The sequence below is a fragment of the Lissotriton helveticus genome, chromosome 12 (assembly GCF_964261635.1).
Source record: "Lissotriton helveticus chromosome 12, aLisHel1.1, whole genome shotgun sequence".
Classification (NCBI taxonomy): Eukaryota; Metazoa; Chordata; class Amphibia; order Caudata; family Salamandridae; genus Lissotriton; species Lissotriton helveticus.
The window spans coordinates 811,931,250-811,945,648 of record NC_136073.1 but is presented as its reverse complement, the minus strand read 5'-3'; the positions used below and the strand labels follow the sequence as shown (position 1 = coordinate 811,945,648).

The window sequence follows — 14,399 nt, the reverse complement described above, 5'->3', positions numbered from 1 at the left end:
TGAGTCAAACAAAAGATGTTGTAGTTTTTTCAGGCTTGGATAGGTAGCGAGTGAAGTTCCTTTAGCACCAGCAAGTATGAACAAATTTCCTTCTCGAAGAGATCAGCCGAGCTGTGGTTTGGGAGTAAGTGGTGGGATCATAGGACCCCCGCCAGAGCCAGACTATCAAATTTCAGGCACAGGACGATTATTGCATGGGCCGCAGTTCTCAATTGGTCAGGAGATGGAGTAAAAAAATGTGTTGAATGAGCCAACCTATTGATGTGAGCTACTGGAGCCACTGTGTTGTTATTAATGAAACTTAAGGATTTCACAGATCACAAGTAGATTTGATGAAAGCTGTCCAGGGAGGATTTGTTAGACAACTGTTGTTGAGTTGTTTTTTAATCCTAGGGATAGTGAAAAGAAACTGTCTATTCTGGGTTTCATTGTGAGGGTGATATTTAGTTATGATGAGTGCTATTCACACAGGTAACTTGCACTTTTGGGCAATTTACATGTGTAATGTACCTCTGCACCTTTGAATAATTTAACTACTTTTGGCTATTCACAAAATCCGAGTGTAGACTTGCACGTCTCTGCGCCCTGAAAAAGGTGGTGCACCCAAATTTACAGGTGTAAGTTTCTACTGCCAAAAAGAAACATTAGTAAGTCCAGCACCACGTATGTCCAACCACTTAAAATAAAAGCTCATAGGAAGTAGTGTTAAATTATGAAAAGTAGTTAAACATATAATAAAATATAAAAAATACATATTTATGATTTAATTGCAAAATATGTTAACAACCTTTTTTGAGTTTAAATATTAATATTAGATTAATTAAAAAATATAATTGCATTACTTTAAATTAATTTTTCACCTCACTGTTAATAATTATTATTGCCTAATGAGAAAATAGTTTTACATTAGGTGGGATTTTTATTTTATTTAAGCTTCTGCATGATACTTCAATTCTTTTTAATATATTTAAATTAATTAAAGATTTAATTAGAAAATAAGTTTATAGTGCTATGGCATTTTTTTAAATTGTGTGATACATTTAAAACACAAGTTCAGCACAAACCCGGCTCTTTCCACGTGCAGTGCCAGTGCCAAATTTGGTGGTTGTGGACCACACCGTACAAGATACAAAGGTTGTGTATTCCTACTGGTCACAGAAAAGACTGCATTTCAGATATGTTTTAAGTTGCTTTATTGTGGCTGGGGACACATTTTGGCAGTTTTCCTTTCTCAAACAGAATAACTTTAAAATAGATACATAAGATGAGTTTACAATACTTTTTGACAAAAGATATTTAAAAAATATTAAAACATGCTTCAAAATCAAATAAAAAATATATTGAAAACAAAAATAAAGGCAACAAAATAAAAATAAGAACAAAATCAACGTTAAAAAATGTAGATATGACAGATTCTACAAATGTATTTAAAATTGACATATCTTCATCAAAAAGGGAAATATATGTTCAATTCTATAAATATTAAAAAACATTAAACTACATTAAAATAAAAATTGAATGAAAATTATAAATAAATCAAAATTAATGTTCCAAATGTTACAAAAAAAGTTAAAAAATAATAATAAATTGGGAAGAATAAAATGTACGACTCCCATGTCATCCTTAGCAACAGTAAGGAAAGTGTTGCACTTTGGAAAGATGAAGGGGCAAATGTATCAAGTATTTTACCGGTCGCAAACGGGCCGATTCTGTGAATCGGCCCGTTTGCGACCGGTAAAATGCTATTTCCGATGCATCAAGCAAAAAGGCATTCGCAATTAAGGAAATCACAATTTTTTGCAATTTCCTTAATTGCGAATGCAGTTAGGGAATCGGAAATTGCGATTCGCTAAATGCAATGCATCATGCATTTGCAAATTGCGTTTTCAAAATTTGGAATTGCACATTACCATCAAGTTCAAGTTGATGGTTATTTGCAATTCCATAGAAAAATGCATATAATTGCATTTTCTAACTGCCATATGGCGCACACATATGCCCATAGGGCATTCCCAATTTGCGAGTACCTATTTGGTACTCTCAAATTGCGAATGACTACCCATTCATTCCTACGGGCCTCTAGGCACATAGAAATGAATGGACAGGCATTCCTTAAAGGCGAGTCGGAATTAAGGAATTTGTAGGAATTTACTTTTTTTGTGATTCCTACATGAATAAAACATCGCGATTCCTAAATAGCGATTCCCTAAAAATCGCTATTTAGGAATCGCAATTCCATTCTTTGATGCATGTGGCCCGAAATGTATTATTCCTATTCCAACCTAAATAACAGAATGGACAGTGCTGGACTTTGAAGGGGTCATATTTGCTATTCTGACCACAGCTTGGGTAACAGTAGGGAAAGCTTTGGGTCAGATTTACTATTTCAATTCCAACCTAAGCAACAGTAGGGACATTGTTGGACTTTGAAGTCTTTTACTATTCCCACTAAACTATTCATTAAAATAATGTTAAAAAAACACCAATTTCTATAAGCAACCAAATACTCTTACAATGTAATTAAACAATAAATTAACATTATTTGCCAATGAAAAAATATCATAGTTAAAACACTTCCCTCTGTATTGTCCTACAATCCCAACAACTAGCAAAAAAATGTATATGATACAAAAAAATTAAGTCACAACAAAGGAAATAATCTTTAAAAAGTAAAGAAATCAATTCACTTATTCAATGAATTCAATTAAATGATTTACATATATAATAATAAATTATATAAATAAAAAGACTAGTTATCGAAAAATAAATAATCAATCAACAAATTACATGACTAATACTCTAATTAATTAATTAATTGAAAAATAAACAAGTTTAAAAAGGTTAATCAAGTAAAGCAACAAATAAATAATGTGCACAATTATTCATTTGTTTAATCAACTAAATTTCACAAATTGTAAACAAAATTAAAATATATATGTAAATATATTCCCACCTTACTCCCTCACTACCCCAACAACTGCCAATAATTGAATAAGTTAAAACAAACTCAAAAAGTACACTTTAAAAAGATTACCAAAACAATAAAGCTTTTACTAAAAACAAATTGAGGCAACACACAGCAACATGTTTATAATGTAAAACACACACAATCATAAAACATTATGTAGCTGATGTAGAGTTTATTCATCACATTAGCTATGGGGTCAAGAAAAAGTTTAATGTACTCTGTTGTACAATGCCAAGCTGCTAACAACTCATAGCCCTAGGGTTGCATGCAGGAGAACATCCAGCATATCCCAATAGTCTAGATTCATCTGCCCTCATCTTCTAGTCTTTCAGAAAGCCACTAGCTTTACTGTATTCAAAGTGATGCATTTTACTACTCGCCAATTTGTGCTAGCATATGTCACCTAACTTACTCCTGTACTCCAACTGTTTCTGCTCATGTTCCATAATGACTTCTTGTGTTTTTAGAGGGGCTAATAGCCAATTCTTATAACCTCTTTTTAGGTCATAAATCTTTAATCCCAGCCCTACTATCACCTTCCTCTCTTTAAAGTCTTTTTTTTGTCACCTAAGTAAAACACCCATAAAGAAATCCTTTATATGCATCCCGAATTAAATGTAATAGGGCAAATTGTTTCAAAGAATTCAATCATTTTCAATTTTAACTGCATCTTTTAGCAAGGCTCCAAAAAACTATCTTCCTATGTAGTGTCCAATGTCTTATATTAGGATGAAGTACAGGCACATCTAACATCAATTGAACACCCTCGTTATCAGAATGCAGTACGCGTAAATGTACAATGTCTTTGACTCCATATTTCAATATATAATTTATCAAGAAATAACCCTTGCTAGAGTAGTGGTCAAGCTTTTTTAAAATAAGAATAACCATTCAGTAATGTGGCCTTTTCTGTCCAAATGTTGATTTATTGAAAATCTTTAAACACCTTAAGCTACCTATCTAAATACCTATGTACTGTGAATGAGCACCAGTTTGATTGGTTAGGTCATCTGTACAATTTATCATTTAGAATAACGTTCAATCAATGTGTAATATATTTGGTGCTAAAAAGTTTTTGCGGCTGTAACACAATTGAAAAAAGTGATTATATCACCTAAGGTCATAGATGGACACAATCAGAGATGTGGAGATTTGATTTTTAGAGTGGACTTTGAACGGCCTGCTGGGCAAGCAAAAAAATACTAGAGTTATTTGGAATATCCTATTACTAATAAATTTCAGATTGCATTATTACAGTGTACACACCTAAGTGGATGTTAAACTTGCTAAGTGGGAGGATATTGCTTACTCTATTCTGACAAGCTGCACCAAAGGTGGGCCAAAGTGACAATGTTCAGGAATAAAGGTATTCAGGCCTCAAAATAGAAAATTCCAAACAAAGGATCCTAGCTGATCGTAGGGTACATCAGGTGTCAGTAACTATAGCTTCATTATGTAGTTTTAATATCGCGGATTGGTTTTTCAGATTGAATCATTCAAAAATGAAATAGAACAAATGTCAGATAAGTATGTTATTATACTTAAATATGAACCTATAATTCAAGCCCCAACTACTTCCTGGCATGAGTAATGAAACTAGTCATTTCCAGCCAACAATAGAGATTAACCTCTGACAGCAGAGGACAGGAATATCAATTATCAACCGCATCTGACAAGAATCCATAAGAGAGACCACTTAGAAATAGAAGAGGTCATCTATTTACAGATAATGTTAGAGGGGCCGACCACTACCAAATAGGAGTAGAGATATTAACTAATGAAATAGAATACCAACAACTACTTTCAGATAAGACAAGAGAGGCAGACCACTTCTAGCCAATAGAGCAAAGGCCAGCCACTTGCAACCAATAGCAAAAAGATCAACCCTTTTCTATGAAGAGTAGAGGCACTAACCACTTCCAGTCAATAATAACAAGGCTTGCAACTTTTAGCCAACAGTATACAGCCTAATCACTTTTGGCTAAGAGAACAAGATCAACTGCTTTGTGAGATGAGTGGACAGTCCAATAGTGAAGAGAAAACACACTATTTCAGACATGAAGTGAAAGCAACTTTTTTTCAGATAAGAATAAAGAAACTAGATCTTAGCTCTCATTAGCAGCCACTGGCGGATTCATAGCATTAGAGCCATAAAGATTCCATGAGTCCAGGTGCTGCTTCCTTGGACTTCTTAGAGGTGGCTGAGTGGCTACTACAGGTGACCTGAGCACACTGCACTAGTATATTTGAGTTTATCATTATAAGAGTGCTGTTCACCAAAGTAGATCTGGGTGTACTGGACATCTGAAGTATTGTATGGCAGGAACCCTTCTGAGATGCTTAATCTAGACAAAGACTCTTCTAGTGACCATTGTGGCCTTGGCAAACATGGTAAGGTTGCTTACACAACCTTTTATTGACTTGTTTAGGGTAGGTGATTGGGTGGGGGAGCTGCGCATGCGTCATGGGCATCAGGTCACGTGCCATTGGTACAGATCAAATTGCAAAAAACACAGTTGATGGACAGAATGTAGAACAATGTCATACATTCACCCCAGTACAAGGATCTGGGCCTAAATCCATCGTTTTTTTGCACTCCACACCACCCTGGGTTAGACACTGGCTATATGCAAATCAGCTCTGACCCTGTGCCTCATGGGAACAGTCCAGTCCGAACTACCAAGCCATGTCTTTCCCAGACCGGAATCAAGCATCCAAGTACCGGTTTCTGGCTATCAGCCTTCATCAGCCTGGATAGCTTGATTCCAGTGGTGTGGAGAGCCTGGGACTCACGTCTGAGCATCCCCAGCACACTCGGGGTGAAATTGCAAAAAACACAGTTGATGGACAGAATGTAGAACAATGTCATACATTCACCCCAGTACAAGGATCTGGGCCTAAATCCATCGTTTTTTTGCACTCCACACCACCCTGGGTTAGACACTGGCTATATGCAAATCAGCTCTGACCCTGTGCCTCATGGGAACAGTCCAGTCCGAACTACCAAGCCATGTCTTTCCCAGACCGGAATCAAGCATCCAAGGACCGGTTTCTGGCTATCAGCCTTCATCAGCCTGGATAGCTTGACTCCAGTGGTGTGGAGAGCCTGGGACTCACGTCTGAGCATCCCCAGCACACTCGGGGTGAAATTGCAAAAAACACAGTTGATGGACAGAATGTAGAACAATGTCATACATTCACCCCAGTACAAGGATCTGGGCCTAAATCCATCGTTTTTTTGCACTCCACACCACCCTGGGTTAGACACTGGCTATATGCAAATCAGCTCTGACCCTGTGCCTCATGGGAACAGTCCAGTCCGAACTACCAAGCCATGTCTTTCCCAGACCGGAATCAAGCATCCAAGGACCGGTTTCTGGCTATCAGCCTTCATCAGCCTGGATAGCTTGACTCCAGTGGTGTGGAGAGCCTGGGACTCACGTCTGAGCATCCCCAGCACACTCGGGGTGAAATTGCAAAAAACACAGTTGATGGACAGAATGTAGAACAATGTCATACATTCACCCCAGTACAAGGATCTGGGCCTAAATCCATCGTTTTTTTGCACTCCACACCACCCTGGGTTAGACACTGGCTATATGCAAATCAGCTCTGACCCTGTGCCTCATGGGAACAGTCCAGTCCGAACTACCAAGCCATGTCTTTCCCAGACCGGAATCAAGCATCCAAGGACCGGTTTCTGGCTATCAGCCTTCATCAGCCTGGATAGCTTGACTCCAGTGGTGTGGAGAGCCTGGGACTCACGTCTGAGCATCCCCAGCACACTCGGGGTGAAATTGCAAAAAACATAGTTGATGGACAGAATGTAGAACAATGTCATACATTCACCCCAGTACAAGGATCTGGGCCTAAATCCATCGTTTTTTTGCACTCCACACCACCCTGGGTTAGACACTGGCTATATGCAAATCAGCTCTGACCCTGTTTTTTGCAATTGGTACAGATCAGTCATAGAGTTTGATACGGATGCCTGAGGTGGAAAACAGAGAACGAAGAACTTAGTAAGTCTGCCTAGTACCAGACCACTTACCCCCGTACACTTGTCAGGTGATAAGTAGGTCCTCATGTGAAAATTGAGTCACTAGCTCAGACTACCCAGGGATACCCATACAAACTTTAAGGCCCTTGTTAAGAGTCATCTCTTCAATCTGACGGGGCTGGCAACAGCAGTCCTGGGCCCCTTCAGAATTATGAGAGCTGCGAGGTATCTGATTGGTGACTACACTGAGGCCTAGGGCAAAGATTGCCAGTTTCGCTCGCTACTGTTAATAAAGGACCTACATTATTCTATTGTGGGTATAGGTGACGTCTGTGGCTTCTTGGGTAATATAATTACATCCCTAAATGAAGATGAAGACTAACAGGTAAAGTTGGTTGGATGGCAGTAGTTGACCATTGTGGCTGAGTCAAGTGTTATTTTGTTTGTAAGATGTGTTTGAAGGTGGGCATTGAATGTTTTTGCATGGTCTTCTTTCATATGCAAGAATGTAAATTGGTGGCAAATTAAGACACTGAAGATTGAAGCAATCTACGAGTGGGAGGTGGTTCTAGTTGTGGCTTGAGGAAACAACCGGCCACTGGTTCTTTCTGGGCAATTGCTCCTCTAAAGGGAGTGGTTATTGTGGTCTCTCTTTAGGGCCGGTGAGACCTGATTAGTGGTGTGTGATGTAAGAAATGATAAGGAGACATTTAATGTTTGGAATAGCTTACTATAGCCTTAGAGTCTGCCGTAGCATGCTCTACCGGTATTAAAGGCCATCTCCAGCGTTAAAGGCTTGAGCTGGAGGCGAGGGCCTTTACTAAGCGAGCGGGCCTTTAATGGCTGGTAGAGGCCACTAAGAAGGGCTCTGAGGCTATTAGAACATTCTGCCCCTAGAGGGCAGAATGTTCTAATTTGTAAAACAAAGGCTTCACAGAGCCCGAAGCGGTTGAGACCATCTTGGGCTCCGTGAGGCCTGTGTTCACAGCTGTTGCTGTGAACAAACATTGGAATGTTGACGCTCCGGGCTTCTAATGGCCTCTACCGGCTATTAGAAGCCCGGAGCACTCCATTGTTTTCAATGGAGCGCTCAACATTCTAATGTTCTAATATGTCTTTAATCCATCTTTTGTTCTTGTTACAAGCATTATTTTTGTAGGAAGAGGGTTTATCCTACATTTGAGTTCTGAGTTTGTTTCTCTTCATTTGCAGGTGTGACCCGGACAGTGGACATGACAGCGGTGCTGAGGATGCCACGATTGACACATCACCCCCATACTCTTTTCTAACGATCGGGATGGGAAAGATCCTTCTATCACATGGGTCTTCCTTCACCTCGCGTGACCCTAATGGCTGCACCGTCCCCCTGCCTCCTCGTATTGGTGTTTGCCTGGACTATGAGCGTGGCAAAGTCAGCTTCTATGATGCAGTGTCTTTCCGCAGCCTATGGGAGAGCAGCGTGGACTGCTCGGGCCCCGTCTGTCCTGCATTTTGTTTCATCGGTGGTGGGGCGTTACATCTACAGGAGCTGGTAACAAACAAACAGGAACGGCGAGTAACTATAGGGGGGTTTTCAAAAGCAGACTGACCCACCGTCACTTACCAACACAATGAAACAACACCACCACTCATGCAGACTCCTCGCTAGCACAGAGGCATGGCGGTGCGAGAACATGCAGAATCGTTGGATTCACTGAGGAAGCGGAAGGCAACCAGGAGCAGGAACAGAGTTTGTGGCTACTAGCCACATATGTACTTGTCACCTCACGCAGAACGGTATGGAGACAGACTCCATATGCATTTTTTGGCTCAGCCCATAGTGTGGGTGTGGAGCCTCCTTGGAGCAGGGTGACACAATGATGTAATCAGAGGTGGCAATTTCATTTCTCCTGTGGGGTTCATTGTTTTGGGCCTACCCATGTAAGCAATCCACTGGGAAGAGTACAAAAGGACTACTGGCAGTTCAGCTGTAGTGGTTATAGGATGCAGAAGATGGGAGTGACGCCTGAGATTGGGATACTCTAGGCTTCTGATTATGAAATGCAAACTTCCACGTGATGCTCAGAAATGGTACCCTTGGGTCATTGAGAGAGAACATATTGTTTTACCGGCCTCACCCCTAGCAAAGTCAGAAATCCTACCTCAGACCATTAGAATGAACTTCTGCTTACTAGTTTCCCTTCACAGTTCTCATTCCTGGTACTTTCACATCCCTCTATGGATATGAGTTACAGAGTAGATGTATACAGTCTATTAATCTTCATTGGACCCCATCACAAAGTCTAGTCCCTGAAGAAGGCTTGTAATGGGAAACGTGTTGGTGTCTTGCTTGTATGTTGCATTTCATGTGGATATGATTGAGAGCACTGTTCGCATTCCGAAAACACACACAATGAGAAAACACACAGACAATCATATAACACAAACAACCAATAGGATAAGGCACACACAATCTAAGAATACACACACCAACCGGAGAGACGCACCTAGTATGAGAGAAAGGAAACCGCTGTTGGGGACTATACACTAATATATATATATACTAGGAGAATGTACATACACAGAATGCACATGCACAAACACAGATGTTACACACACACAATCAGAGAATGCACTTACAATCATAAAATGTACAAACACTTTTGTGCACTTCACAGACCATTAGAGAACACTCGCATTGTGAATGAACTCAAACAAAATATCAGAATTACAGAGACACAGCGAATGCACAGACACAATCAGGATGCGCCCAAGGGAATCTGCACAATTACACACACAATCAGAGAACACAGTGGGACCTCTGGCACAATTAATACTACCTAAGCTTGAGTTCAAGGCCCACACACTCTTGCCTTATCGGCTGTGCACTATGGCTTCGCTATCTGTACTTTACCCATTAGAGATCTTTTTGTTCAAAATATGCTTTTCAACCTTTGCAATAGATTTTGGGCAGTGTCTGGAGGTTATTGCATGTCGTGAGCACAGCTGTGTCATTTTTGGGAAGCCCAAACGATTCCAAAACATTGTTCTTCCACCAGTGCAAAAAAACCACCATCTAATAACTTCTACTGAAATACATAGGGTATTACTGTTCACTATTCTGCATTTTTGACAAAACTGTTCCCTACCAACACTCATCAAGGCATCATTTTGCTTTAGGAATGGCTTCAAGGGCCCTGGACTGATCAAGAAACTAGTTACTGTAAAGGATCTGAATTTAACCAAACATTTCTTGGGACAGGCTTGTCCAGTATATCTTTGTACGGTACCCTACTTGTTGAGATCAAGCAATATAGAGTCACCAGGCAGCACACACACTGTTGGTACTGACGTGCTGTAGTGCTCAAACTCCTTATCTCTGCTTCAGTCATGTGCTGAAGCCAGGTACTTAGTGCAAAATAGCAGGTGCCACTAGTGAATGTGGTATGATGTTCCTGAGAGCCACTGGCAGTGCTTTATTTGAGCCAGTGGTTTCTGGTGCTGGCCACCGGCACTTAATTGGTAACACCACACTTATGACCATCTGCCACATGGTGAAGCTGCTCATCTAATTTAGAGACAAGCAGAACAAGGGTTGTTTATGAATACAATATATATAAAAAAAAAAGTACTAATCCCTGCCTCCCCAGCCATTCCTTTAGCTTTGGGGGCCTGGACTATTCTTAACTGTCGCACTTGCAGGAGGGAGAGAGATGGTTAGTGGTTGTTTTGGCAGCAATGACAGGGGCGATGGGTGATGCAAGCTGCAGTGGCCTCCTGGTCAGGGCCCTGGCACTTATTATTTTACAAATTAAGCACTGGGGCCACATACCTGCAATGGAACTGCCTATCAACCTTCAGGCGAACAGATATACAAAGGCATGTGTTGGTGAAGGGACGATCCCTTCATAGCAGTGACTTCACCCCTGCACTCTACTATGTAGGGCTAAAGGGGTCCCACATTAATATCCTGATGAAGGCCTCTCAGTGACAACCTCATACCATGGCCTGAATTGGGCACTTTTTCGTGGCCAACCATAACCTAGGTTGGTGGGTTTCTCCAGCACTCTTTGATATTTCTCTACTTTAGGTGTTATCTCCACTCTTTGGATGTGTTTCAGCTCACCAGGGGATTTCGATGATGTACCTAGAATAGCGACACAACCGTTTCAGTACATAGGGACGTCAGTGACATTCATTCCCTTGTCAAAACTCATTCACTAGTCTTCAGGATGTGGCTGGGAACTTTGTAATGTTTCTTAAGGTTTGGTAGCAAGTTAAAATGTCACTTGCTACTCATTGAAAAGGTTTACGGTATGGCCCCAATAAGACATGGGAACACACATAAACCCCTTGGTTAGCTAACCCGTGGCTGTCATTGGCTGAGGCCTGCTGGTCAGGCATGTTCATTATGGATGAGGAGCTGCCTGAGAATCTCTTGTTACACAGCATCTGTAAATAACCACTCCCAGGCTTGAAATAAACATTACCAAATACGATGTAAATGCTTGATCCAGCCCTACTCTCTTCTTGCAAAGCGGCATACTAAAACCACCTTTGCTATTAATATTTGGTGGGAGAGCTTCCTCAGAGGCACCTCATTCTTACATGTGGGGCATAAATCTGTGTTACCCCCAACTGGGAAACCACCAACTTTCCCGGCAATGGAACCCCAGCCCTGCTCTGGGTGGCAATGGCCTGGCCACTTTCCACTGAGCGATCATTGAAAGAGGATTATTCTTCAATAAACAGGAACTTTGTATGCCTTAGAAATCAGGAACATGACATGACACAGCAGTCGGCCTACACTGGCCTTTGTGTCTTTAGAGAGAGTCTTACGCTTATCTGGTAATCATCTGTCCAAGGTCCCTTAGGTTGGTCTGGATACTGCGGAAATTCGCTCTTTTTCCTTTCTGGGCCCTATATGGTAGAACAAGCTCCCTCTTGACTTGCGTCAAACAAAGCGGTACAAAAGGGGGTGGTGATGGACGGAGCATCTGAACCAATCAAACACTCACACCCAGTCAACAGATCTGGGTTTAATCCATCACCGTTCTTTAGCCCACTCTGCCACCCCAGTTCAGGCATGGCCATATGCAAATCAGTCTGACCCTGTGCCTCATGCATCAAACAAAGGCTGAAGCTGGTGTCAAGAAGAAGCTTAAGACCTGGCTTTTCTCTCAGTAATCACCATCTGTTTCAGCTTCCTTTTCACAGACCGTATCACGCCAGGACACTCTTGAGTAGCCGTGCGCTTTCTAAATTCTTTCACAATCACAACTTAGTATAAAGTGCACCCACTACAGTGTTTGAGTACATGAGGTGGGAGGGACTCAGTTCTGCGTGCTGGGATCTGGAATGGGGTTAATACCCTGAGGGGGCATCTTACAGCCTCTCTACCACAGTTGACCGAACGTCAGGGGCCATCCCACACCTATCAGACAACTGTAAACAACAAGGTGGTGGAAGCAATACTCGACAGAGACCAGCCTCATGCAGACCATTACTGGTCCTGATTAGAGGCACTGCTAGGCCAGTTCCCTTCCAGACCAGAACACAAGCTGTGCTTGACTGGTTTCCACCCGCCTAGGTCTCGTCAGTGAGGTGTAGCTTGAGTCCTGGACATGGTGATCACGGAACCCACGTCTGGACGTATCCTTGGCACTTAGGGCATCTACTGCAATGAATAACAAGGGGATTGAAGGAACGCTTGAATGTATCTCGGCCAATGCAGATCCCTAGGTGCCACATTTCAGACCATCGTTTTCCACCCACTAATAGTCGACATACTCATGTCACAAGAATGTCTTCTTTCTACTTATGGAAGCACCCTTAGGCTTCAAGGGTGTGTGTCATAGAATGCATGCATGCATATTCTGAAGACACACACCAATCCACAGCACACTCAAAGATTGCAGACCACCCATTAGGAGCATGTTCTTGCACACACAATCATAGACCGCACAGGCAATCAGATAAATCTCGCTAAGTCCATAGGATGTACACGTGAGCATGAACACATGCATGCAGGGAACTCAAACAAGCAAATCTGAAAAACACATATGCACAATCAGTGACTGCAGATACACACTTGTGATGCACACATATACACGGTTGTATGATGTATCAACGCATGCTTTTACCACGCATGCCTTTACAACACAGGTATTACAACGCAAGTCGTTACAACGACTTGCGTTGTGGGGCGCTGGATAGTTGAATAGTTTAATTTTCTATTCCAACTCCAGTCCCCGTGAATAGTAGGGAAGGTGTTGGATAGAAAATTAAACTATTTCCTATCCAACAGCACCCTCCAGCGAAAGTCGTTGTAACGACTTTCGTTGTAATTCCTGCGTTGCAATGGTAGTGCGTGGTAAAAGTTTAGTTGTAAACGATGTTCCCCCATATACACACACAGAATATTCATGTTAAAAACAAGCAGCACACACACACACTTAGTAAATGCACACAATGAGAATGCTCACTCGTGTTAATAGAATGCACATACACAACAGACGCAGTCAGTAAATGCACACACACCACAGTCATGTCTGCATACACACACACACACAATGTTCATATAATACAGTCCCAGAGTTGGAGGAAATACACACATGTACAGCCAAGACAGAAACACATGAAATAATGCACCAAGCCCCACAATCAGACATTTGCACGCAAATACACACAAACAAACTATCTAGCCGCTTTCTCGCTGAAAATACCATTCTGCATTTCTTTCTCTGGTAGGCAAAATGTGTAATTGACATAACTAAACAAACTCCTGCAAGTAAACGTAGTGTTGTGAGCATTTACTATTATCAATACCAAATTGCGTCACCAGAAGTTATATCCAGCTACTAACACAATGACAAGACCAAGTCTTGCAACACTCAGATTAATTAAATTGGTGATGGTAAGACAGAGAGTATCTAGCTGACACTGAGTCTGAGTGAGGATGTCCTCTCACACTGAGTCAGATGGAAGGTGTCTAGCTCACACTGGATCAGATGAATAGTTTCTAGCTCACACTGAGTCAGACGGGAGGTGTCTAGCTCCCACTGGGTCTGATAGAGAGTTTCTAGATCACATTGAGTCAGACAGAAGGTGTCTAGCTCCCACTGGGTCAGATAGAGAGTTTCTAGCTCACACTGAGTCAAGCGGGAGGGGTCTAGCTCCCACTGGGTCAGATGAAGAGTTTCTAGCTCACACTGAGTCAGACGGGAGGTGTCTAGCTTATACTCAGTCAGATGGAGAGTTTCTAGCTCACACTGAGTCAGACATAATGTATCTAGCTCACACTGGATCAGACAGAGAGTTTCTAGCTCACACTTAGAAGGAAAGTGTCTAGCTCACATTGTGTCAGATGGAGAGTTTTTAGCTCACACTGAGCCAGATGGAATGTGTGGGGAGTCTCTAGCTCACACTGAGTCAGATGGGAGGTGTCTAGCT

The 14,399-nt window shown here is 41.6% G+C and overlaps 1 protein-coding gene across 2 annotated transcripts in view; it reads left to right on the top strand.

Annotated features, from left to right (window-relative positions):
• TRIM46 (tripartite motif containing 46) overlaps positions 1–8,556 on the top strand; it is an 82,271-nt gene extending 73,715 nt beyond the window's left edge. For both annotated transcript variants that reach the window (XM_078668290.1, XM_078668291.1), the window contains one exon: positions 8,181–8,556. In XM_078668290.1, the coding sequence (XP_078524416.1) occupies positions 8,181–8,556 (376 nt within the window). The remainder of the gene's footprint in view (positions 1–8,180) is intronic.
• The last annotated feature ends 5,843 nt before the right edge of the window (positions 8,557–14,399 follow it).